Source organism: Vitis riparia, chromosome 5, assembly GCF_004353265.1.
Source record: "Vitis riparia cultivar Riparia Gloire de Montpellier isolate 1030 chromosome 5, EGFV_Vit.rip_1.0, whole genome shotgun sequence".
Taxonomy (NCBI): Eukaryota; Viridiplantae; Streptophyta; class Magnoliopsida; order Vitales; family Vitaceae; genus Vitis; species Vitis riparia.
The window spans coordinates 19,524,376-19,551,398 of record NC_048435.1 but is presented as its reverse complement, the minus strand read 5'-3'; the positions used below and the strand labels follow the sequence as shown (position 1 = coordinate 19,551,398).

Genomic DNA, 27,023 nt, shown 5'->3' with positions numbered 1-27,023 from the left:
TCCGGCGCTGTCTCTCTCCGCAACCCTTCAGTGTCTCTCCCTCTATTTCTAAACCCTAGAAAATCATCTCACTTCAATTGAGCTTGCTAGGGTTTAGGCACTCCCGATCAATCTCCATCTCTCGATTCTCCATCTTCAAGTGACGTTGTTTTCGATTTCTATTTTCTCTCATGGATCTCCCCAGCCTCGCTGTCATTCTCCAAGCCGCTCTCAGTCCCAATCCCGATCAGTTAAAGGCCGCCGAAGAGTCTCTCAATCAGGTATAAGCTTTTTTTAATCTGATTTGGGTTTTTTTTTTCTTTCTGAGATTCCATGGTTGGTTGTTCCTTGGGCTTGATCGGAATTGTAATCCGATTCTTCTTCGTCTTTGTGCTATTTTTGATTGTTTCTTTGGTTGTGGAAGCTGGTTTTGATAAGATGATTTGGATTTGATTTGTTGCTGAGGATGAGCTGCAGCTTCAGAATTCGATTAGTGAATGCTGGAGACAGAATTGGGATTTCGGGGAAATATATATTTTTTTAAAGCCGAGGAAACTGAATTGGATTTTATCTTTTTTGGGGCTGCTAAACGATTGTTAGAAAGCTCGGTTGAGTGGTTTTTTTTGTTTTTCTTCCATTTTCTCAAAAGAAGAGAAATCTGGTTTTAAAAATTATAACTTTCTCTTGTTTTCCAACATTTTTCTATTATCAAGGGGTGCTTCCAATTGAATGTTGGAAACCATTACGGAAAGCAAAAAAGAAAAGAAGGAATCTCAGATGTTATTCTTTGGTTTATGACGATAAATAAATACCAAAGAAAAATTAAATATAATGAAATTCATATGTAAACTTATACATTTCCAGATTATTCATTTCCTATTTAAAAAGGGGATAAAATAGCTGGACAATTGAAAAAAAATGTTATTGGGGTCGAACTTGATTCTAGTGTTTTTTCTTTAGCCTTTTTGCTTCCCTTTCTCTGCCCTCTGAGATCCAAACCAGGGCTAAGGTAACAATCTGATGGAAGTTTTAGTGCGAATCATGGGGAACGGGAGCCAAAGTTGTAAACCAAAGCTTTGTAGAGTGTTTTGCGCTTATTGAATGTGCTTGCCTCATTGTGTCTTTTGTTTTCTTGTGTTGTTTTGCAGTTCCAGTATACTCCACAGCATCTGGTGAGGTTATTGCAAATCATTGTGGATGGGAATTGTGATATGGCTGTAAGACAGGTTGCTAGTATTCATTTCAAGAACTTTATTGCAAAGAACTGGTCACCTCATGAGCCTGGTATGCCGGTTGAGTGAGATTTAGTGCTTTCAACCAATTTTTGGGATTCAATCCTTATGCTTTGTCATCAATGCAGACGAGCAACAGAAGATATCACAGAGTGATAAAGAAATGGTGAGGGATAACATTCTTGTGTATGTTGCCCAGGTGCCCCCCTTGTTGAGGTATCGTTTAATCTCTGGCTTTTTCCTCTTTACAAACTTTATCTTGACCTGGGTTTATCTAGAATAACAGTGAATAAATGCATCAAACTCAATTCCAACTCTTTGATATATGCTTTATATGGTCTGTTTGTTCAGGCATAGTGAATAGCGATTGGATGAAAAATTAGTTTATGAAAATGTTGTTATATTGAATAGTGAATATGTTCATTTTCAGTCTTATATCTTGTACTGTATTTTACAAAAGTAAATCTTGGAATGCAGCCTGTTGGATGCTTGCTAGAACAAAATTTGGTTTTTTTTTTCTTGTATTTTATTGTGTTCTTTTGATTGTTAAAACAGTTATTTGGATTCTACAATATCCACTGTTGTGTGGGAATGCTTACCTTTTCTTTTATTTTCTTTCCTCACTACATTGCATATTGCTTTATGTCATTAGGGCACAACTAGGTGAGTGTCTCAAGACAATTGTCCATGCTGATTACCCTGAGCAGTGGCCCAGGCTTTTGGACTGGGTAAAGCATAACTTGCAAGATCAGCAAGTATATGGAGCTTTGTTTGTATTGCGGATTCTTTCTAGAAAATATGAGTAAGTATTATAGATTCCATTCCCCTTCTCTTGGTAAATTAATTTATTTGCTTGTGCATTTATTTTTTTATCTACTCAGTTACCATTCCTTTTAATTTGAAAAAAATAAATCTTAGTTGTTGCACAGGGTTTTTTGTAACATGTGCATGCACATAATACTATGAATTCTTTCATGTCTGCTTAATGTGATATTATGGTTTTATTTTATTTGAAAACTAGAGCATGGAGTTCATTATTCATCTTTTTTTGATTGGTGAAAAGTAAATATATTAGGAGTTCATTATTTATCTTGACAGTTAAAAAACTATTAGATGCATTTTTTATCTTGACAGTAAAAAGCAATCTCCTATATACACTTTGATCAACTCTAAAAGATTATACATAAAGGGTTGTCTAATTGCTTGGTATACTTGTTCTATGTTATAAATCACTCTCCTATTTCTCCCCCTCCAAATGGTCTAGAATAAGCACAAAGGAGTAACACTTCAAGCATTTTTCCTCTTCTTTTGGATGAAAAATCCTTGCCAACTCAAAAAAGCATCTCTCATTGACGAGTGCATCAACCGCTTTATTCCAAAAAGAGCATAAATTAGCTGCCACAAGATGATTGCTTTCGAGTAGTGAATGAGGATGTGATCAATTGTTTCTTCTTCTCTTTTGCATAGACAACATATTTTTGATGTCCTCCATCTCCTCCTTTTGAGTCGATCCTACCCAGTGTACTCGTGTGTTTTTTGCACTTTTAATACACTCTCTTATTTAAAAATAAAAATAAAAATTAGTATACTGCCCATGTAGCTTCCTATGTGAAAAAGCTGATTCTTGATGGTACCCAAGATCTTAAAACAGTACTATAGGGGAATACATCCATTCTTTTGCATGATAAAGAGGAGTATAGAGACTTAATTAAGAAAATGCTGCTCATCGTGTTCAACCAAACCATATTATCCTTTATATTCGTACTAATCGTCTCTACTTTTTTTTTTTTGATAGGTAAAAGCATTTGAATTAAAAGCGCCTAAAAAGCACCCAAAAGTAAACACATTGTATACAAGGCCAAAAAAAGGAGGGATACACAAAAAACAACTTCCTCGCCTCACTTACAACCTAGCCAATCAATGAAATCAGATAAAGACAAAGTGGTAGACCCTAAATGTACCTTGAATGATAGGGATACTAATTGTCTGTGCTACCCCACCCCCACCTTAGTTACCCATGCATATTATTAAAGCATGTTTGACCAAAATGTTATCTCTCTCTCTTTCTCTCTCTCCTAGTATCTTCACTCCAATCTTTTACTCCTAGTAATTAGATAATTAGGTTTTTTTTTTTTGGGTTTGATATCAAGAGAAATACATGTCACCAGAGATTCCTTTCGTAGATAGATGCATATAAGTCTCTTTTATAAGTTTCTCTTGTTTATTGTATACTTCATGGAATATGATACTTTGTTAACCTAAGGTACAAGATACAAAAGACCTTCAATTTTACCGAGTCTTATAATCGTCATTGCTCCAAATCTGAATAACTTTTTTAAGCTTTGGGTAAGTGAGCCTATTCCATTGCATGAATTGAATGAGAATGAATGTATTTTCACACCTCACAAGTTGATGATGATGATAGTGGCAGCAATATGGGTGTAGCAGGTTGCAGTGACCATTTGTGCAACATTTCCCTATGGTCCTACCAAAATTTAGTTGCATTACTTATGCATGAGCCTAGTGGTTTGTGGTTTCAATTGTGTGTGTTTACATATGTGGACATGTGTTTGTGTCCATAAATTCATAATAAATTGACTAAGCAGGAGCCATTGTTGTGCTCATTGCAATAACAGTTTGCCTATAAAAACAAACTGTTTGTTCTTTAAATCCTTTTTTATGAATCCTTAAGATATGTGAGGGATTGGTTAGTGAACAAATATAATTACTTAAAAACTATTGTCATTATTCTCGCTTTATTCCCAAATCGACCTAGTAGGTAAGGATTTTTGGAAATTTCCTTGGAACTGTAGCATAGTTTTATTAGAAGTGTCTTTTCAAAGAGATGAGAAGCTAACATGGTCGATAGGTTGTCACATTAGCACCCTTAAAGAGCCATTTACCAGGATTTCTCAGATATCTCACAGTTTATTTGCTTCATTGAGGGTGATGGCTCTTAAATTGATCTTTGGAATGACCTTAAGTGGTAGAATCAACTTCTCAACATTGTATATGCTAATCTCTTTTGCATATTGAGTGTTAGGAGTGCAATGAGTTCTTTGATCCTTGAACAATCTCTATCATCCCTTGCATAGAAGTTCCACTTTCAATGTAATTTCTGAAATTTAGAAATTGATAATCTCCCCTGCCTTTACCTTCTCGTACCACTTTCTGGGATGGAGGGTTTTGGACTTTGTTTCTTTTGGCCTTCTCTGCTCTAGGTCCTTTTCAGTCCCCTTTCTAAGAGATATTTGTGTTGGTTCTCCCCAAGGAAATTATATCTAGAAGCTGTATCTCCTCCTAAAGTCAAAAGCCCTTTCTTTGTGAATGACTTGTATTATGGTTAATACTAATGGTTTGTTTCAGATTAGAAGGCTTTTTCTAGCTCTTGGTTTTGGGTTTATATTTTTTACTTTGTTTCTCGTGATCTGGTAGCTCATCTTCTCCTTCCCGTCCTTTTTCTTTGGGGTTTTTGAAAAGACTTTTTAGGTGACAAGTAGTGGGTTTATTGTGAGCCTTTGGAAGGGTGTTATAGTTTGATGCTCATTTTCTACTAAGGTCTCAAGAGTAGTCTAAGGGGTAGAGTGATTCAGTAGGGATTATGGTTGCCATTATGTGGCATTAGTTGGTTGGAGAGGAATGCTAGGATTTTTTAACACAATTGAAGGACGTAGAGCCTTTATGGGAAGTTGTAAACTAACTTTATTTTAGAGTATCCTTGAATTTTTTTTTTTGATAGATAAACACACAAAATATATTAAGAAAAAAGGTGCTTAAGAGGCAACCCAAAGCATACAGGGAATATAAGAGATGCCAAAAGGCAAGAACAAAAAGAAGCAAACACTCACCAGCCCTCAACTAGAACCCAACCAATCAAAAAAGTTGATTAAAGGTAAAAGTCCTACATCTAAACAAGACTTAGACCAAGACCAAAGATCACAAACAAACGAATTTTTCATCATTTGAATCGAAAAATCCTCATTAACAAAAGCTATCCTATTTCTTTCCTTCCAAATCGTCCAAAATAAACAAAGAGGAACTGCCAACCAAGCCTTTCTACGCTTCTTGCCCACAAAGGAATCATGCCAACCCTAAAAGAGTGTCTCTAGCTGAAAGCGGAAGAACCCAATTAACACCAAACAAAGTAAACACAAGCTCCCACAAAATATATCCCCTATTTTATATTCATCTTTCACAAGAAAAGAAAATTTTGAGATACAAGATCTTGAAATTTCTTGATTAATAAGTTGAAAAAAGAGATTTTAGGCTTCAAATAAGCCAGTACTTCAAGATGCGAGATTTGCTCAATCTATAATGGAAGTCAAAAGCCCAATCTAAGGTCAAGGTCTTTGCTTGGTTAGTGTCACAAAAAAAGGTAAGCACCAATGACATACTACCGTTGAAAAGATCTTACAAATTTCTTAGTCCTCATTGGTTCATCTTATGCATGAGAATTGGAGAATAGATCAACCATCTCTTTTGACATTGCCCGTTCATATTTGGTCTTTGGTATAAGCTATTTAGTCTAGCCAAGATGGATTGAGTTCTGCTTAGGAGTATATGAGACATGATGACCATCTCATTTAGATGTTGGGGAGTGCCATTAGAGGCAAGACTCTTTGGCACATTGCTTGCCTCATAGTATGTTGAATTTTGTGGCAAGAGAGAAATGCTAGGATTTTGAAAAAAAGTGAAGAATGGTAGAGATGTTGTGGAATCTACTTCACTTAAATTCCTTCTTGTGGGCCTCTTGTACTATCACCTTTATAGGTGTTACTTTTAATGTTATTCAACTTAATTGGCTTTTGGTTATAAATCAAATGGGGTGGTTAACAATCAGAGGAGTTGAGTTTGGTTTTGAGAGATGTTACCTTTGTTTATCCTTAAGTGACCTAAACCTTTGTGTACAAGTCTCGTTGTAGAGTGGAGGTGTTTAAGTTTACTTTGATTAGTTTTTTGTTTTTTGTGGGGAGAACCCCTCATCGTTCTCTTGTACTTTTTCATTACCAATATATCTTTTGTTTCTAATAAAAAAAAGCAAAAAAAAAAAAAAAGAAGAGATTTTGTTCAGCACATGAAGTGTGTGTGTGCATTTGTGTGCATGCGTCTCCATAGTCAAAGAAGAATATGCAAACAAATGCAAATAGTCACTCCTTTTATATGTGTTGCTATGTGGAATTAGATTAAAAGTTCTTGTACCATTGTCTACTCCTTTATCTTCTTGAAATACTACTTCATTTATGAACTTTTTTTTTAATTGCATTTCTCTCTTATTATTATTTTTTTTTTATTTTTTTTGTAGGTTTAAGTCAGATGAAGAAAGGACACCAGTTCATCGCATTGTTGAGGAGACATTTCCTCATCTGCTCGGTATCTTTAACAGGCTTGTCCAGATTGTCAACCCTCCACTGGAAGTAGCAGAGTTGATCAAGCTTATCTGTAAAATTTTCTGGTCATCCATTTATGTACGTTTTACATTGAAAGTTCCATAGCATGCCTTCTGTTTGGAATGCTGTTTTACACTGAAGTTTTTCCTTGATGGTTTCTAAGTTGGGTGGTGTTGAAGAGCCTTTTTCATCAGAAACACAAATGGAGTGCTGTTTAGAAATGCTTTTTGTAGGTCATATTGGAATGAAAACACATGTTTTGACTGTTTTGGAGAAGCCTATTGATGTGTTTCTTTTCCAGTGCAATTCCATGCTTACCAACTGTGAAGTAGCTTGTCTTCAAGCTAATTCTTTTTGTTTGTCTTGGCATTGGTGTTCAACAATGCCATTCTAGAATCTTGCATGAGAAACAGATATGCATCCAAAAAGGGCCCTCCCTTGTATTCTTTGTTTCCAGCAACAAAGTTTTAAAGAGGAGGCTAGCTGGTTGTAGTTGTACTGATATAAACAAACTCTGCTGCCTGCATGAACAACAGTGCAGGAGCAGTTAGTTATTTAGAGAAGGGGTGTTTGTCCTTACATCAGAAAGTGCTGTTTCCCTGCATAAGTGAGAGAATCACTGGCATTGGGAGAACTTTTCATTTTCTGCATTTGCAATTATTTAAAAAAAACAAAAACTTGCTTCATTTGGGTTTCATTGCTGTCTTATTGTTTTCTGGTTTCAGTTGGAGATTCCAAAGCAGCTGTTCGATCCCAATGTATTCAACTCTTGGATGATTCTTTTCTTGAATGTTCTGGAGAGGCCTGTTCCTTTAGAAGGCCAGCCCGCAGATCCAGAGCTTAGGAAATCCTGGGGATGGTGGAAGGTGAAGAAATGGACAGTTCATATTTTAAATAGGCTGTACACCCGGTGAGCTCTTAGTTTTGAAATAATTTTGAAAGTATTATGCAGTTCTGCAAATATTTCTGATTTATCTGGGCCATTTAAACCCTCGTTACAGGTTTGGAGACTTGAAACTTCAAAACCCTGAAAACAGAGCTTTTGCCCAAATGTTTCAGAAGAATTTTGCAGGGAAGATTTTGGAGTGCCACTTAAATTTGTTGAATGTGATCCGTATGGGTGGTTATTTACCTGACAGAGTTATTAACCTTATTCTGCAATACCTAAGCAACAGGTTTGTGCAACATGGTTCATAGTATGTACCTTGGTATCATCTTCTCATTTCATATAATCTATGGTTGCTCTCATTCTTATAGCAGTGTCATTTTTTTTGCATAATGTTTTCCCCTAGTAGTTAAAAGCATATATTTTGTAGGGTTACTGAAGAATACTGGTCCCATATTTTTAACTTGAAAGCCACAAGTATAAAAACAATTTGCATTGTCTGTAGGAACTGTGATGATGGAAAAAATCTTGGAGGGAAGTATTTGAATCCATTTCTCCACATGTTCCTTTTTTCTTGGCACTTAATTTTTAATTTTTATTTATTTATTTATTTTTAAATTGCAGTTGAAGGTTTTGGGGCTCCCTTGCTATAAGAAGCATTAAAGCCTTTGGGGCTTGACTCATGTTGTAAAGGGTTGGGAGGGTTTGTGGGATGATCTAGGTTGAAATCCCAACCGGGAAAAAAATTACCTATTAAAAAAAAAGAAGCATCAAAGTAATAGTTATTCTAAGAGTTCTTCAAAGTGTTCACCGCCAAAGGGAATAATCTGGATCACCAACAAGAAATTCCCAATAAGAAGGGATTTTTTCTCCTGAATTGGCAGCAAGGAGGTCTTTAAGAAAAGGGGATCTGGAAGTGGTGCTGTTAAAGGAAGAGGTGTTCTAGAGGCAAAAGACGAGTCAAATGGATAAAAGAAGGGGATTGTAATTCTAAATTTTTTCATAGGGTGGCTAATGGTAGGAGGAATAGGAGTTTCTTTAAATCTTTGGTGTCATAAGATGGGGTAACCTTAGATTACATTGAAAGCATTTCAAAGAAGATTAAGTGCCATTTTGGGAAGTTATTTTCCAAACCTTCAAGTGGGTCTTGGAGGTTAGAAGGTTTGGATTGTTCTCCTATTTATGTTGAGATTGCTGAGTGGTTGGATCGACCTTTTTTAAAGGAAGAGATTCTTAATGTTGTGATGTTTTTAAATAAGGAAAAGGCCCTTGGTCCAGATGGTTTCACAATTGGTTTTTATCAGGAGTGTTGGGAGACGATTAAGGATGACTTATTAAGAGTGTTCTTAGAGTTTCACAATAACGGAATAATTAATCAAAGCACGAATGCTACCTTCATCGCTTGAGTGCAAAAAAAGAGTCAAACAAGTAGGATCTTAGATTATAGACCCATCAATTTGGTTACCAATTTGTACAAAATCATAGCTAAGGTTCTTTCAAGGCATTTGTGTAAAGTCCTCCAAGACACCATCTATTTGACTCAAGGTGCTTTTGTTAAGGGGAGATAGATTTTGGATGTTGTCTTGATTGTTAATGAGGTGGTGGATGAGAAGAGGAGATCTAGAGAGGAAGGGGTAATTTTCAAAATTGATTTCAAAAAATCCCAATCATCATGATCTAGAGAGGAGATCATGATGATTGGGATTTTTTGGACCATGTACTTGAAAGAAAAGGGTTTAGTTTAAGATGGAAGTCTTGGATTAGGGAATGTTTATCTCCGGTGAGTTTCACAATCTTAGTGAATGGAAATGCTTAGGGGTGGGTTAAGGCTTTCAGAGGTCTAAGACTAGGAGATCCGCTTTCCCTTTTCCTCTTCACTATCGTGGTTAACGTTTTAAGTAGATTGGTTGTGAGAGCGGAAGAGAGAGGTTTATTCGAGGGATTTAGAGTGGGTAGAAATAGGATCAGGGTATCTCATTTACAATTCGTGGACGACACCATCTTCTTTTCTAGAGCATCCTTAGAAGAGTTGCTTTCACTGAAGCTAATTTTGTTGGTTTTTAGGCATTTGTCAGGGTTAAGGATTAACCTAAATAAGAGCACTCTTTTTGGAATCAACATTACCCAAGATCAAATAGCTAGGTTGGCTTCTTTGCTTGATTGTGTAGTTTTTGATTGACCTTTATTGTATTGGGGCCCCCCATTAGGGGGGAACCCAACATCGATTTTCTTTTAGGACCCCGTGCTAGATAGAGTTTCTAGGAGGTTGGATAATGGGGGGCCCCCAACATCGATTTTCTTTTAGGACCCCGTGCTAGATAGAGCTTCTAGGAGGTTGGATGGTTGGAAAAAAAACCTTCTTATCCTTTGGTATTAGAATCACCTTAATTCAGTCTTCTTTGTCGCATATTCCAAGTTACTTTCTTTCTCTTTTCAAGATCCCAGTTTCAATGGCTTTGAGAATTGAGAAATTACAAAGAGATTTTCTTTGGTTAGGTTACGAGGAAGGTAAAAAAGATTATCTGGTCAGTTGGGACTTAGTTTGTAGGCCAAAGGAAGTTGGTGGAGTAGGGTCAGGGAAAATTTCCCTGAGGAATCAAGCTTTATTAGGGAAGTGGCTTTGGAGGTACCCTAAGGAAAGTACTACCCTTTGACATAAGGTCATCTTGAGTATCTATGGGACATATCCTAATGGATGGGACACCATCAATAAAGTCAGATGGTCACATCGTTGCCTTTGAAAGACCATTGCATATTCGCTCCAAGTTTCTTCTACATACTCATTTTGTAGCGGGTGATAGGTCCAAAATTCGTTTTTGGGAAGATTTGTGACGGGGGGATCAACCTTTGTGTTTACAATTTCCAAGTTTTTTCAAAGTCACCACTACTAAAAATTGTCCTATCTCTGCTATCCTTGGTAATAAAACTTCATTGTTTGGGATCTCACTTTTCGTCACAATTTAATAGATATGGAGATTGAGGATCATGAAAGATTAATGTCATCACTGTCCAATTTCCATTTGTCTCCTATTCTAGATTCGAGATCTTGGGTATTGTCCTCTTCAGGAGTTTTCTCAGTAAAATTGTTTTTTTCAGCCTTATCCTTTTCTCCAAATTCAGTCCCCTTCTACCAACTAATTTTTTGTGGAAATCAAGAGCAACATCTAAGGTCAAAGCCTTTGTGTGGTTAGTGACACTTAAAAAGGTAATACCAATGACATGCTACAGTTGAGAAGACCTTTCAAAGTCCTTGGTCCTGATTGGTGCATCCTATATAGGAGTGGTGAGACGATTGAACATCTTTTCTTGCATTATTTGATTACTTTGGGATTGTGGCATAGGATTTTTTCATAGGCTAAGATGGAGTGGGTTCCGCTAGGCAGTGTTTGCGATATGATGGTGATCTCCTTAAAGTGTTTTGGGAATTCAATTAGAGGTATTACTCTTTGGAGGATAACATGTCTCTCTTTGTTGTGGATAACATGTGGAGGACGCTGGATTCGTTGTGGGATTTGCTTCATTTTTTTGTTTCTTTTTGGGCTTATTGTATTGACATTTTTAAACCCTACCCTTTGAGTGTTATTCACCTTAGTTGGCTCTCGATTTGTTCACATTAGGGGTGGGTTATAGGGGCTGGTGTTGTTATACTTGTATAGGCCTTTTGTCCTTGCTTTGTTTTGTGGAGGTTTACTTAGTTACTTTTGATCAAATTTGTACTTCATGAGGAGGACCTCTCATCCTTTTTATGTTTTTATTATCCATTAACACATTTGTTTGTTTCTGATCCAAAAAAAAAAGAAGGAATCTGGAGTACTGAGACCCATTGAGGACTTTATATATATATATATATGTGTATATATAAACAAATTCAATCTTTATAAAGTGAGTGAAAATAAGCAAACCACATCTTTATTGATTGTGATAAAACTAGAAAGTTGTGCAATATGCTACCAGCAATATTCAGTGGAAGATCTCCTGTTGGGATGGAAGGATTGAGGCTTGGATAAGAGGTGGAGGAAGGTATGGTGCATGGCTCTCCTTTGCTTGTTTTGGTGTATGTGGAGAGAGCCTTAATAGCTGGGTCTTCAATTAAGTTAATAGCTATTAAATAGTTGGAGGAGAACCTCATTAAATACCTGGTCTAGATCATGTTGGGAGTGGCTAATTGTATATTGTTGGATTTTTTAGACAGTCAAAACTGTGGGTATTTTGTCTATTACTTTTGATTCTTTTGTGTAGGACTTATTTTTTCCTTCTTAATTTGGTGCCTCTTGTAAACCCCCCGTGTAGATATGGTTTCATCTTTTTTGTTAGCTACCGCTTAATATATCCTCAGTTTGTCTATCATTAAAAATTAGTATGTTAACGGTCAGATAGTAGAACATTTATTTCTTGCTTGCCCATCAAAAGGCAAAAAAAAGCAGAACATTTATTTCTTTGTTACCCCATGTCGTGCTATTCATTGCAAAAAAACTATTCAAACTTGCTGGAACAGTTTCAAGGTTTCTTATGTGATATGGTTATTTACTTGAATTGATATTGTAATGGGTTGAAAAGTAGCTCCTCAACTGTCTCTTGTTATCTATTATTTAGTTGGAAAAGAATGCTTGACTTTTGGAAAATAAACATGGAATGTTTGTTAATATGTTGGACAGTCCACTTTCTTGCTGTCTCTGTGGGGGATTTGTGATGAAGCAAATCCTTAGCATTCTGTTTGGCTTCAGCACAAATGGATTGGGAGGGCTATATACTCTGAAGCAGAGGATAAATGAGCATTATTCTTCAGTGCATTTCAAACTCTGTTGCTTGTTCAATTGTACTAGCCTTTACCAAAAAGGCAATTGTAGTCAGCGTAGTAGAGAAAAAGAGCTTTTTTTTTTGTGGCAATATGGGAAGTACGGCTTAATGCAAACACTAAATCATGAGCTTAGATTTCTAAATTTCCCTCTGGAAGGAGCAATATAAGCTTTTATACAATGCAAGAGGAAACATTGCTCTTGCTTTTTGTCATCACACTGGCATTAATGAAAAAACTTGAGCATTGAATAAGAGAATGGCTATGACTTAAGCAGAGAATTCTTTCTACAGCAAAGCAGGTTAAAGTTGACTTTGGGCATCAAATAATGTTTACACGGCACTTTCTATGATGATGCTGCATATGTTCAGTTTTCATTCTTTTATTCTTTCATGTAAAAATGATACTTATAGAGAGCTAGATCATGCAGTAAATGACCAAAACCTATCCTTTTTATTTTTTATTTTCTTTTATCCTCAGCAGAGTAGCTTAATCTTCTTATGTCTAGAGCTTTGATTGTCATGTACCTTTTGTAACTTACAATGTGATATTTAATTCAGTTGTCATCTTTGGTTTGTCTGAGCTCTTTAACACATTCATTTTTAGATCATTGAATGCCTTGTATGCTGCTTATGATAGGATGTGAAATGAGTCAGCTATGTTATAATCTCATTTGAAAGACTAACTTCTGTATTTCACCTCCTACTTTTATTTGTATGTAGTATCTCAAAGATGAGTATGTATCAGTTGCTGCAACCACGGCTCGATGTTCTTCTCTTTGAGATAGTTTTTCCCCTTATGTGCTTTAATGACAATGATCAAAAGCTTTGGGATGAAGATCCACATGAGTATGTAAGGAAGGGTTATGGTAAGTCTTTATAATACTTGTTTTGTAGCCTAAATGCCTAGGCTAGTTATATCATTGTTGGAGTCTGGATAGAAGAAGTGGTTTACCCTTCTTTTACTTTGCTGCAGATATCATTGAAGATTTGTATAGTCCTAGGACTGCTGCCATGGATTTTGTGAGTGAGTTGGTTAGAAAACGCGCAAAAGAGAACCTTCATAAGTTTATTCAATTTATCGTAGAAATCTTTAAAAGGTATGTTCTCAATGTTTCTGTCAACATAGAGAAATTGTGGTTGTTTGCTAATAAATCATAAGTAACTCTAATGGTGCTTGTCTTATTGCGTTCTTGTTTTATCCAGGTATGATGAGGCCTCACTGGAATATAAAGCCTATCGGCAGAAAGATGGTGCACTTCTTGCTATTGGAGCCCTTTGTGATAAGCTGAAACAGACAGAACCCTACAAGTCTGAGCTTGAGCATATGTTGGTGCAACATGTTTTCCCTGAGTTCAGCAGTCCTGTTGGCCATCTTAGAGCCAAGGTTTGTTGTTGTATTTGCTTAAATTTATTATGCACCTGAATTGGTTTAGTGTTGTCTTTTCCTATCTATGGATTAATTCCTGCTGAAAGCAAATATTGCATTCGAAACATTATATTTTTTTGAACCAGTAATGTTGAATTTAAATATTCTCTCAATTTGCAAGGAATAATAAAGCATAATTTGTTATTGGTTCACTTCTTTGGAAATGGCATTTTGAGCTGAATTATGCATTTATTGCACTATATGTAACTAAAATTTGAAGTTTTTATGATTTTGATTGATGCTCTTTTTAAGGTTGCTGGTATTGTACTAAATGGTTCCTTTCATTCTCGTGTTTATAATGTATAAAGAACTCAAAACAAGGTACTTTTTCATGGCATAGTAATGTGATAATATTGTTATTGAAGTATAAATAACCTGGTATGCTTTTTTGGTTTCATACATAGCCTAGTCTAAAACTTGTATTGTCTTTGTTTAGTTGTGGCCTGTATTTCTGTTATATATATATATATATATGTTTATATATGTTTATGAACGAGGGAGGTGTGGACGTTGCTCCTATCTTTTTTTGGAGTTTCTTGGGTTTTTTCTGCTTTCGGTTAAGGAAACTGTCATAGGTTGGAGAGGCTCTTTTGTGGGCAAGAAGAGGAAGGTGGCATGGCTAATGGGACCGTTATGTTTGTTTTGGGTTATTTGGAAGGCTAGGAATTCTATTGCTTTTGAGGACGGTGTGCTATCCATCCAAAAGCCGAAAATTTCTTTTGTGTATTTACTTTGGTCGGAAACCAAATTGTGGATAAAAGATGGTCCTTCGACCTTAATAGATTTTATAGAATGAGTGTATGCGTTAAGGGAGAGGGTTTTTGGTGCTTTCCTAGGTTCTTGGGTCCTTTTGTAAGGGGGTGACTTGATCTATACTGTAACTCTTTGAGTCGCTTCTTTAGCGCCTCTTTGCTATACATATTATACTTATTGATAAAAAAAATATGTTTATGATATCTCCACCTGGTCCAAGTCATGATGATAACATGTAGAAGGATTTGCTGTTGGAATTCTCCAATGTTATGTCAAAGTTTTGGTACATATGGAATGTTTTTTAGCATTAAACAATACTTAGTGCCCTAAATAGCTTAGGGATTGGACTACCATATGGATGGAAATTATTCTTCTACATGCCTTTCAAAATTTAAATTCTCATGTCAATGCAAGTAGTAACAATAAAGCCACAATGCTCACAGGGATTCAATAATGAGGTGTTAGTTTTGTGGTTAATTTTATGACTTTCTACTTTTCTTGTTTGCTTTTCCTTATGTTTAGTTAGTGATGCATCATTATTGGTATATTACTTTGAATGTTGTGAAATGGAGGATGATAGCTATACCTTTTCTTGGTTCTATCTTTTCAATTTCCCCTTCTTCTTACCATACTATTCTGTTTAATTAGCATTTTGTTGTTTTGATCATTTAGCTTTTTCCCCAATTACTTGCCTTATCTTCAAAGTTCATTCTGTCTGCTATCCTTTCTGTGAGATTTTACTTATTTATGGTGAGGAATATTAGGCTGCATGGGTTGCGGGACAATATGCCCACATTAATTTCTCAGATCAGAATAATTTCCGGAAAGCGCTGCATAGTGTTGTTTCTGGGTTGCGCGATCCTGAACTTCCAGTTCGTGTTGATTCAGTGTTTGCATTGCGTTCTTTTGTTGAAGCATGCAAAGGTACTTCTCCTCTTTTAATGTTAATTTTTATTATTTACGGAGATTTGGTGCTTGATGGAAAGTGGATGCTGTCCATGTGCAGATTTGAATGAGATCCGTCCAATTCTTCCTCAACTTCTTGATGGTATGTGGTTTTGATAAATTATTGGTAACAACCTTTTTTTCATATATATAATATACTAGTAACAGTCTTTCATATGCGACTTTTCGAGGATGTTCATCTTGTTTTCACTTTCTTCAGAGTTTTTCAAACTTATGAATGAGGTTGAGAACGAGGATCTCGTGTTTACACTTGAGACAATTGTCGACAAGTTTGGGGAGGAGATGGCACCTTATGCTCTTGGATTATGCCAGAATTTGGTATGATCTTTTCCTTCCTTTTCTGGGAATATGTATGCTGCAGTTTTCTATCATGTGTACTTGGATCTTATTTTTCTTTCTCCAGGCTGCTGCATTTTGGAGGTGTATGAACACTGCTGAAGCTGACGATGAAGCTGATGATCCTGGTGCTTTGGCTGCAGTTGGTTGTTTGCGTGCTATAAGCACAATTCTTGAATCAGTGAGCAGGCTTCCTCACCTTTTTGTGCAGATCGAGCCAACACTGCTTCCTATAATGCGTCGGATGTTGACAACTGATGGCCAAGGTATGAATCATACTGCTTTAATGAACTGATAAAAAAAGTGTGAATGAAACCTCCAACATGCTAAGTAGACCTATACATCAGTATAGTACCACAAGGGAATATACAAAAAGAACAACTCATTGCTCCAATATTAGATAAACTTCTCCTTCCAAAAGAGACCTAATCTATGATCCTCTCCTTGCTAACGCAACCTTTCGATCTACACACCAAATACTAATTGATCTAAACCACTTTGAAAGGAGTGCCCATAAATTTTGTGGTGCATGAGGCCTCCAAAAGGAGGAATAGAAATGAATGAGATCCCATAAGACTTATATGAATGCCCTTAATCTATGCTCCTCTTCTCGAACTTCTGTTTCTCTATATACTTTTGAGGTTATTGATTTGAGACTTCCATGGATTATTGTAATTCTAAACTTCAGTTAAAGTTGAGCTGCAATTCAGAAATAGTCTTTAATATTATTCAAGAAACAGAGAATGACATGATCAACGGTGGACGATTCTTGATATCATAAAGGAGCAATACAAAAGTGACTCAAAACCCAATGAACAAAACCTAACCTCAACCTTGCTTTATTGAGACTCCCTATAAATGAATTTTATTGAGAAAACTTATGATCATGTGGACTGGTCTTTTCTTTTAGCAGTAATGGAAAAGATGGGGTTTGGGGAAAGGTGGTGTAGATGGATAAAGTGGTGTTTATCCATTGCTAGATTCTCAGTTATGGTGAATGGAAGCCCGACTGAATTTTTTTAGAGCTCAAGGGGTTTAAGGCAAGGAGATCCCCTTTCGCCTTACATATTCGCAATTGTGATGGAGGCCTTCAACTGTTTGCTGAAGAGAGTAGTTGTTGGAGGTTTTTTATCTCCTTGCTCGGTTTGGGGAAGAAGGGGTGAAGGGGTCCAGGTCTTTCACTTGTTTGTTTGCTGATGATACGTTGATTTTTTGTGAGGCAAAGGAGAAGCAGTTGACATATTTGTGCTGGCTGTTAATTGGTTTGAGACAATTTCAGGGTTAAGAGTGAATCTGGAAAAAAATGAGTTGATTCCGGTTGGTAGAGTTGAGAATGTGGAAGATCTAGCTGATGAGTTTGGTTATAAGGTGGAAAGATTGCCTTCCACTTACATAGGAATGCCGTTGGGTGCTCCTTTTAAATCTGCCACCGCTTGGAATGGAATAGAAGAAAGATTCCGAAAAAGATTGGTTATATGGAAACGTCAATACATTTCAAAAGGGGAGAGGATTACCTTATTGCGAAGTACTTTGTCTAATTTGACGAACTATTTCATGTCTATTTTCCAGTTGCCTAGGGTAGTTAGAAAGAGATTGGAGAAGATTCAAAGGGATTTTTTGTGAGGTGGTGGGGCTCTTGAGCAAAAACCGCACTTAGTAAGGTGGTTGATTGTTTGTGTTGAAAAAAAGTAAAGGAGGGCTGGAGATTAAGAGTCTTGGGACTTTCAATAAGGCTTTCCCTGGCAAGTGGGTTTGACGCTTTGCTTTTGAAAGAAAGACCCTTTGGAACCAAGTGATTAGAAGGAAATACGGAGAGGAAAGAGGAGGGTGGAGCTCTTGTGAGGCTAGGGAGGCCTATGGAGTCGGGTTGTGGAAAGCAATAAGTAAGTTGGGACATCTAGTAACCCCTTATTTTGACTTTGTGGTGGGTGATGGAAAGAAGGTGAGGTTCTGGAAAGACAAGTGGTGTTGAACCACTCCTTTGTGCGAGGTGTTCCCTTCCTTATTTGCTCTAGCAAGTTCGAAAGAGGCTTGGGTAAATGAAGTTTGGACAGCCGTGGGGGAAAGGGGGGGAAGTTGGAATCCGTGTTTCAATAGACCTTTCAATGATTGGGAGTTGGAAGAGGTGGAAAGGTTGTTTGTTGCTTGGATTGGAAGAAGGTTAGTGTGGATGAGGAGGATAGGGTGAGGTGGATCGATTCAAAGGATGGGGTTTTTTCAGTTAAGTCTTTATATAGGGCTTTGCAACCGGTTTCTCTTGCTTCTTTCCCTTCGAAGATTATTTGGAACTCTTGTGTGCAGCCCAAATTAAGTTTCTTTGCATAGGAGGCTTCGTGGGGAAGAGTTCTAACCTTGGACCGTTTGCAAAAGAGGGGTTGGGCTTTGGCTAATAGATGCTTTTTGTGCCAAACTTTTGAGGAGTCGATTGATCACCTCCTTCATTGTGAAAAAACAAGGGAAGTGTGGATGTTGCTCCTTTCTTTATTTGGAGTTTCTTGGGTGTTTCCTTCTTCGGTAAAGGAAACCCTTTTAGGGTGGAGGGGCTCTTTTGTGGGTAAGAAGAGGAAGGAGGTGTGGCAAGTGGGACTGTTATGCTTGTTTTGGGTCGTTTGGAAGGCAAGGAATAGAATTGCTTTAGAAGATAGCCTGTTGTCCATCCAAAGGTTGAAAGCTTCTTTTGTGTATTTACTTTGGTCGGAAACCAAATTGTGGATAAAAGATGGTCCTTCGACCTTAATAGATCTTGTAGATTGGGTGGGTTCGCGATGAGGGAGAAGGTTTTTTGTTTTTTCCTTGTTGTTTTGGGTCCTTTTGTAAGGGGGTGAGTATTTATACTGTAATTCTATGGGTCGCTATTTTAGCGCCATTTTGCAATACAATTCTTTTGCTTATTGATAAAAAAAAATAAAATAAATGAATTTTATTGAGACTCTTCTGCCAAATGTTTTGCTTCAACTTCACCAATCTGTACTCTCATATTGCTTCTGCCCCTAGCCTAACTGAGTGATGTATAACCTCCCTGATTGTTTTAGTATATTCCTAGGGTCGTGATCATATAGGATTCACCTTCACAATGAAACCACACACTCTTTGTGTAGTTGTCCTGAGCCCAGAAAGGAACTTGTCTCCCACAAGCCTGACTCAGAGATATATTGAAACTCAGAGATATATCATGAGACATTTATCTTCTCAGATACATATGGAAGAATATGCTATTTCAAATCTCTTCTAAAGTCACATGCTTATTATTGAATATCCTTGCAATTTTCCAAGCCAAAATCCTTGTAATAGCAAGGACTAATACCATGGAGTTCTGTCTGTGCCTTTCTACCAAATCCTGCGAAGTATGTATCCATCATCACTTCGTTTTCTGTGTAATCCCTCTGAGACCTTGCCCATCAAAAAAAAAAAAAAAAAAATCTCTCTTGAGACCTAACCAATGAATAACATGAAATGAAAACCCTCTTAATCTGAGGGCAATCTGATAATGGTGATCAATCATCTCCCTGTCATCCAAACATAAAACACGTATTGGAAAGTTAAGAATTTTGAATGGCCTCCTAATGGGTCACTGACCGAGCCAAGGCTTTAGTTTGCATTTTGCTTTGCCCTTCCAAATGAATTTGGTAGGAGAGAGGCCTTGTTGAATCTAGTTTCTAGCATTTGCTAGAGTTCAGCGTATTTCATCTGGAAGCATAGAGAGGTAGACTCTCAGGACGGGAAGAGAAGCCAAGTCATCAAATTTCATAATCATTAAGATTTGAACAAACTGAGATGCCAACTATCAGATTATATATATAAGTTAAATGTAGTCTTTGAATTATCTAAAAGGAATACAGAAAAGGAACTTTAAAAATTTGGTCTCCCCATTATAATCCTTCTGGAAATGAATCTTATATGATTTTTTAAATTTTTATGTCATCGTCTCTGAGTTTCTAATATAAATTTTAGTTAAATCATTTGTTGCTGTGCTCAAATTCTTTCTTGGATAAAATGTTTGTGGTTCCTTGATGCCTTGTTTTTTGAATTGCTTTCTTATGTGTTGAATGCATCACTTGTTTGTACAATGACTCGTTTAACACTCATTTATCATTTTTGCAGAGGTTTTTGAAGAGGTTTTGGAAATTGTATCATATATGACATTTTTTTCTCCGACAATTTCCTTGGAAATGTGGAGCCTTTGGCCTTTGATGATGGAAGCACTGGCAGATTGGGCAATCGATTTTTTTCCCAGTACGTTTTCATTAAATTATTTAACATAACATTCACTGTCTTGTAGAATCTTGAGACCTTTTTGTTGATGGTTTTTTATTTGCTTCTTCCAAATGCTGGGTTTGATTAGGACTTTCATGGTGAACTCTCTTTCTGATTTTCTAAGAAATGTGAGACTTTTTTTGTCAATTTATAAGGATCACACCTTATGTTATTGCTGAAATGCCATAGAACTTCCCTGAGGGTGTGATGTCATCAAACCTGTTGCGTGTGCTTGTGCTCACACACACACACATGCACACAAAGAAAAGAGAAGAAAAAGGAAAGAAAAAGCTGGCTTCTTTGATCAACTTTGTGTGCCTCATTATAGTTGGATTAGTATGATGGAAGCTGTAGAGTGATGCAGGGAAATTGATATATTGCTATTGACTTTTTGGTTAACAATCTAGTTGTGGAGGCATAATGCCTTTAATTGATTTAGTTGATTGGCTGGGGTCTTGTTAAAGGAGGGAGTTTTTTTTTTCTCTTTTTGATTGTTCCTTGGCGCCATTTTTTGTTGTTTCTTTGGTGCTCGTTGTATGCATCCTCTGTATTGTTTATAAAATTACATCATTGCCTATAAAAAACAACAGCTGAAGTTTCCTACTCTTTTTGCATGATGAAAATTTATTGCCTATATAATATTGTTCTGACCTTCCGTATGTTTTCTCTCTTTGGAAATATATGACATCGTTTAACTAATCATGGGGTGTAATAAAGTAACGTGCTAAGTACATAAGAGCATGCAAATAAATCCTTTCTTATCATTATTATCTGTAATCTTCAAGAGCCTTGTCAGTTATGCTCATGTGGTATGTGTGAACATCTCATTAATCAAATTACACAAAGTTGATATGGGAAATGTCCGGTCTTTGAAAAAGTGATGAATATATTACCAAGAGAAAAATTTGATTAGTATTACTAATTAATGTTCCTGAAAGAGTGTTTTATCTGTGATATTGATAGGTGTCTGATGGTAGCTATGCTGCAATAAAACCTTGAGTTTACACTCCCTTTAGTTGGAGACATACATGAGATACACAAAAAGATAATTCCAAACTGAAGGATGCGATAGAAAGATATACAATAATAATAGTGGTTTTGGGAAATCATACTCTGGGTATCCCAAAATTTTATTAGAAAGAGGGATGAGAAATGATTGTTTTGCTTAACTTGCTTCCAGGATACTTGCAGAAGTGCTTGAATCAAAACTGAACCTTTATGCACATGTCAATTCACATTTTAAACTTCTGTTGGAAGTATTCTTCATGTTGGTGATCCATGATGTGTTTCCCAGCTCAAACAACAACCTTAATTGAGAAAATGTTGAATATTGTCCATTGCTTATATTCAAGTTTGTTCATTATTTAGCTTGTTACCTTTGGCTAGTTTTGTAATTGGCTTAGAATACTGTTCTATCACATTCCCTAATGCCTTACAAATAGCATATTGGACCAATAACACATTTTTCTTGTCTAGACAATATGTTAGTTGTAAAGCAGCTTTGGTATCGTTTCTTATATGTTTGCGGTTCTAATGAAGCTCTTTTTTCCGTGTAGATATTCTGGTTCCATTGGACAACTATATATCCCGAAGTACTGCTCATTTTCTCACATGCAAGGATCCAAACTATCAGCAAAGCCTTTGGGATATGATTTCAACAGTGAGTTTTAATTTTACCTCATTAGGTCTGACTATAAGCTTTTGGTTTAAAACATGAGGAAAATGTTGATCTGTGAATCTGCTGAAGACTTGTTTCATGTTTTTGTGAATTTTTTTTGGCTCATTTTCCCTTCCTTTCTTGGGTTGGTGAGATTGACTTGCTCTGGCTTCCCATATGCAGATCATGCCAGATAGAAATATGGAGGATAGTGATATTGAACCCGCTCCTAAGCTCATTGAAGTAGTGTTTCAGAATTGCAGAGGTCAGGTAGATCAATGGGTTGAGCCATATCTCAGAATCACAGTTGAGCGGTTGCGTCGAGCAGAGAAGCCATACTTGAAATGTCTACTCATTCAAGTGGTAAGGAGCTGGGAGTCAACATCTTTATTGGGAAAATGTTCACATGATCCTTTGAATGCTGATGTCTCATAAGCATCTAGCTTCGTAGGTTTTATATTTTTAAAATTCAGGCCAATATTTGCATGCTCAGTTACGGTATTTCATATGTTTTACATGTTCTTTATGAAATCCTTTATTTCTCCATTGTTTTCTCTGTTTCTTGATTCTTAAGAGGACTTATTCAAATGTTGTTTTGTGTGGAATCACATTATTAAAAAAATTCATTTTTCTTGTGGCAGATTTTGAATTAAAAGTTTCACTTTCTTTTTGGTTCTAGGTGCGATGATGGGAGACTCATCTTTATCGCTGATACATTGCTAACTCTAACATGTTGATTCTATATTGATGGATATTATTTGTTTTTTCAAGAATATATTTTATCATCTGAGAAATGATTGGGTTAGCAACATCCTAATGTTTTCTACTATGTTTGTACAGCAAAAAAACTAGTTCTGGGAAGAGGGGACAATACCTAAATTTGGATACAGAACAATAATGACAGTCAAATTTTCTGATATTTCACCACCTCCATATAATTTTCTTTTACTTATTTCATCCTACAAATTCTGATCTTGGTCATCATCTAGTTCATGTTGGATCTGTAAGTATGAAGTCTAGGGAAGGAAAAGAAATAAAAAAGGCTGTCTTCTACTGGAAGATTGAGTATAAAAAAGTCTTCTAATGGAAGATTGATTATCAATTTGATATGTCCGTAATCAAGGATTACTAGTAATCCATTTTGTTATCAATAAAGTGCAGATCCATGTGTCTGAATGTTTAAGTTAATAATTCCTAATTATTGAGTGAATTATAGTACAATGCATGTGCTTTTAACATTCTTATGATACACTGGAGCTTCTTGAGGTAAAATATTCTTTTAAAAAGGCTATTTGCATTCTTTTGCAGATTGCAGATGCTCTCTACTACAATGCAGCCTTGACTCTCAGCATATTGCACAAGTTAGGTGTTGCCACAGAAATTTTTGGCCTTTGGTTCCAGATGTTGCAGCAAGTTAAAAAGAGCGGTGTTCGGGCAAATTTCAAGAGGTTATTAATCCTCTCATCCTCCAAACTTTTTATTATTCGACTCTTTAGCCAGAGAAGAGCTTGAGTATCATGCAATTTCTTTTTTTCCTGATCAGAAACAAAAAATATATTGATGAAGTATAATGTAATTTCTTGCTGCAGGGAACATGATAAAAAAGTTTGCTGCCTGGGGTTAACATCACTGCTTGCACTTCCAGCTGATCAGCTGCCAGGGGAGGCCTTGGGACGTATTTTCAGGGCCACTCTTGATCTACTAGTTGCATACAAGGATCAAGTGGCAGGTCTTATCTCTCTCTCTCTCTCTCTCTCTCTCTCTCTCTCTTTCTGCTGAATTTTGGACTTTGTTTCTGCTTCCTTCAAATGATAAAATGAGTGCAAGCTCCAACAGTGTTAGTCCTATTTTGGTGCACTTTTCTTAAATTCTTATATTTACAGAAGCTGCAAAGGAGGAAGAGGCCGAAGACGATGATGATGATATGGATGGTTTCCAAACAGATGATGAAGATGAAGATGGTGATGGTTCTGACAAAGAAATGGGATTTGATGCGGAGGATGGGGATGAAGCTGACAGTATTAGACTTCAGAAGTTAGCAGCACAGGTCTGTTTTTACAACCATTTCAGATCTATTATTGGGTATTCTCATTAAAATGGATTTCATTTTGTTTTCAGTTCAAACAATGGTTTTAACTATTGGCATCAATCATGGTATGCCAATAAGGCATTTAGTGGTGTGATCTTGAGATGACTCAGTATTGGTGTCATCCCTTAGTATAGTCAATACACTCAGAGAAACAGAAACCTATGGAAGTGCAAAAAGCTTATTACAAAAAAGTTGCAGACAATTAAAATGCATGTTGATAAAATGAAATGGGTGAAAGACAGATTTGATTATAGGGACTACTGCCTTGCTTGATCCATCAAACCTAATTATCTTCTTCTCCTACATGCTCAGAAGCTTTCTTTGATCAGTTCACCATCCAATTGACTCTTGAGATTGATGAAAGAGAAGCTCCGTCCATAAAAGAATTGGTAAAAATGAAATCTGATGGTGCAAAAGTGTTGTGTTCTTGTGCCATGTTTACCATGTTTTTTGTTTATTGGATTTATGAGGCATGAGATTATTTTTGAGGGATATGCTTTTGAGGAGATTCAAGATATGATTTGTTTGTTTGTTTGTTTTGATGGAAAAAACAGCAGTCCCTAGCAAAAAGGTGGCACTAGTTAAGTGTCCTCTGGGTTGAGGTGTTCTTTATAGCAGCTATAGGCTGACACTTAGTTTTATTGGTTGCCTTGACTGCTATGATTATCTTTTTTTTTGAGCTTAAGTTAACTATTTTACTGCTCTTTGATTCCTGAACAGTTCAACATCTCCTAGGAATCCATGTCACATGATTAGGTATAAGAGAGAAAAAAAGAGGAAAATTTTATTATGAGTCGATTTTTTTATTTAATTTATGCATAGGACTATAGTGCTCTCTCAATTAATCAATATTTTATTTGCCAAAATCTAACAGCCAAATGGTATCCTGATTTTGTTTTTGTTCATAGATTTATTTCTTATATGCACAGAAAGTGTAATATTTATCATTTTCTTTGTTTGTATATCACAACATTGTGTAGTATCAACAAATTTTACCTTCCAGAAAAAATAAAATAAAAAATATCACAACATTGTGTTCTTTGCTTCCTGATCATACACATTATTTGGATGCACAGGCAAAGGACCTTCGCCCAAATGATGAGGACGATGATGACTCGGATAATGATTACAGTGATGATGAAGAGTTGCAATCACCTATTGATGAGGTGGACCCTTTCATTTTCTTCGTGGATACTGTCAAAGGTAAATAGAAATTCATTTTTCAATCTGTGTGAAACACAGGGCCTTTTTTTTTTTTCTTTCGGACATGGAAATTTAATTTTTCCCTATTTTCTGAATCAAGCCATGCAAGCATCAGATCCATTGAGGCTCCAGAACCTTACACAGACGCTTGACTTCCATTATCAAGCACTTGCTAATGGTGTTGCCCAGCATGCTGAACAGAGGCGGGTAGAGATTGAAAAGGAAAAAATGGAGAAGGCATCAGCTGGGGGTGCCTCATGATCCAATTTTCAGGACAGTGTGGTGGCTTGACATTAGCTTTGCTGTCCCTGTTGTTTGTTTATTCCATTCATCTAGTAATGGTTTCAGGATACCAAGAAGTAGTTGCAAGTTCTGTTGGAGCTCTTGGTTGGTCCAATGGTCATGGAGGTCAACGAGTCATGAAGGTTCTCCAAGTTCAAAGTTTGTTGTGGAGTAAAAATGGATTAGGGAACAATGGAGCTCCCGAAATTCTCCAATTGAGGATTCAAGCAAAGTCATGTCCGAGTGAGTCTGGCTATTCGCCTTTCTGCACCAGTTTGTGTTGTCATTTCCCCCCTTTTTTTTTGCCCCTTTTTCCTTTTTTGAGTCTCCTGTAGGTTAGTCTCCTTTTCTTTGGGCTGAATTATCCCTTTCCCAGGGGTATCTATTCATTCATAAACCCTTGAGGCTGTTTACGTGGGTGAGAGCAGTGAGGGTTTCATGCATACAGGGCTTATAAGATGTCTTTTGTAATCAATCTTTTTTTCTCTGGATAGAGGGCATGGTGTGCAGTGTTTGATGGCTGTAATGATAATTTTTGGTGAAGAGTGGTCTCCAATTTTTATCATTTTTTTTTTCTTTTTCTTTTTGGGCCGGAGTATAGTCGATATTTATGGGGTAGTTTCTGAATTATTGGGCCAACTCGGGGTTGGGAGTTTTGAGCACAGTGCGAGGAGCTTCTAAGGGGTAGCTCCCTGCTGGATGTAAAACAGTCTATTCTTTAAATCATGTGGACAATTTATGGGAATTATTGGTTTTCCTTTTTGCCTTTTATTTTCTGGTGACCAGGTGACCTAATATATGTTCTGCTGGATGTAGTCCCAAGTCTAAGCCCAATTCTAAGCTGGTTCGATCTGTACTCTTAAGCTTAATACGCCTGGCTACACAAACTCAGCTAGGAAAAATCTGCAGGCTTTTTAGTATCTGATAGTGCGTACTAATTGGCGTATCGTCTCAGGCTCCCTCATAATCACATTGTAAAAATATTTTGGGTTCTTGTAGACACATCATGATTTCTCTTAGCCCTTGACGGCAGCAAATAGGAGTGTTCAATCTCAATTTCCACTCAGCTTCATAATTCTCTCCATTTTTCTTTGTTGAAATTCTCATTTAAATAATAAATGGGATAATATTTAATAATCCAATAAAAATGGTGGATAGAAATTAAGGCTGTTTTTTTTCTTCTGATTCGAGAAAATTTGATCTTTTTTTCTCACCATTATAACTTCATTCTTCATCTCAAGGCTTGTGCATCCTCGCTATAATAATAGTGATGTTTAATAATAGTGACATTTAGAATATGTACAATAGTAAATTTAAAACTTATTATTTAATTTTACTATTAAGGTTGTTTAATAAAATTAACTTAAAATTTATTTTAAATCATCAAATTAATATATTTATCTTTATAAATTATAATTAGGATAAAGAAGGTTAAGTAACAATAGAGATTATGGAATAATAAAGGAGATTATGGAAATAATTAAGATTAATGAAGGTGGAAAAGTAAAATAAAAATGTGAATTTAAGAATAAATTAATTTTATTTATTTATTATTTAAAATTATTTTTGACATTAAATTATTTTGCCAAACATAATTTATTTAAAGATTTAAATTAAGTTATTAAGTCACTTTTCTAAACATATCTACTTAGCTCTAATCCCATTGAAAAATCCCTAAAATAAGTAATTCATTGATTATAAAATTTGATTTTAGTACTTTTTAACCAAATATCTCAAATCAACCCCACCTCCTTATATTATATACTTGTAGAGGAA

The 27,023-nt window shown here is 36.2% G+C and overlaps 1 protein-coding gene across 3 annotated transcripts; it reads left to right on the top strand.

The window, feature by feature from the left end:
* LOC117913845 (importin beta-like SAD2) lies at positions 1-26,018 on the top strand. 3 transcript variants are annotated; one of them, XM_034828916.1, is made up of 22 exons: positions 1-260; positions 1,128-1,263; positions 1,340-1,427; positions 1,864-2,013; positions 6,514-6,676; positions 7,324-7,508; positions 7,600-7,773; positions 13,002-13,147; positions 13,255-13,378; positions 13,485-13,665; positions 15,225-15,384; positions 15,467-15,508; positions 15,626-15,744; positions 15,830-16,028; positions 19,864-19,995; positions 21,573-21,676; positions 21,857-22,036; positions 22,982-23,121; positions 23,263-23,402; positions 23,557-23,720; positions 24,839-24,965; positions 25,066-26,018. In XM_034828916.1, the coding sequence occupies exons 1-22, from the start codon at positions 171-173 to the stop codon at positions 25,224-25,226; spliced, it is 3,105 nt and encodes a 1,034-aa protein (XP_034684807.1). In that variant the 5' UTR covers positions 1-170; the 3' UTR covers positions 25,227-26,018. The 3 variants fall into 3 exon arrangements, with proteins under 3 accessions (XP_034684807.1, XP_034684806.1, XP_034684808.1); XM_034828915.1 differs by having other exon boundaries at positions 7,600-7,794; XM_034828917.1 differs by lacking the exons at positions 23,557-23,720; positions 24,839-24,965; positions 25,066-26,018 and adding an exon at positions 23,466-23,500 and having other exon boundaries at positions 7,600-7,794; positions 23,263-23,420.
* The last annotated feature ends 1,005 nt before the right edge of the window (positions 26,019-27,023 follow it).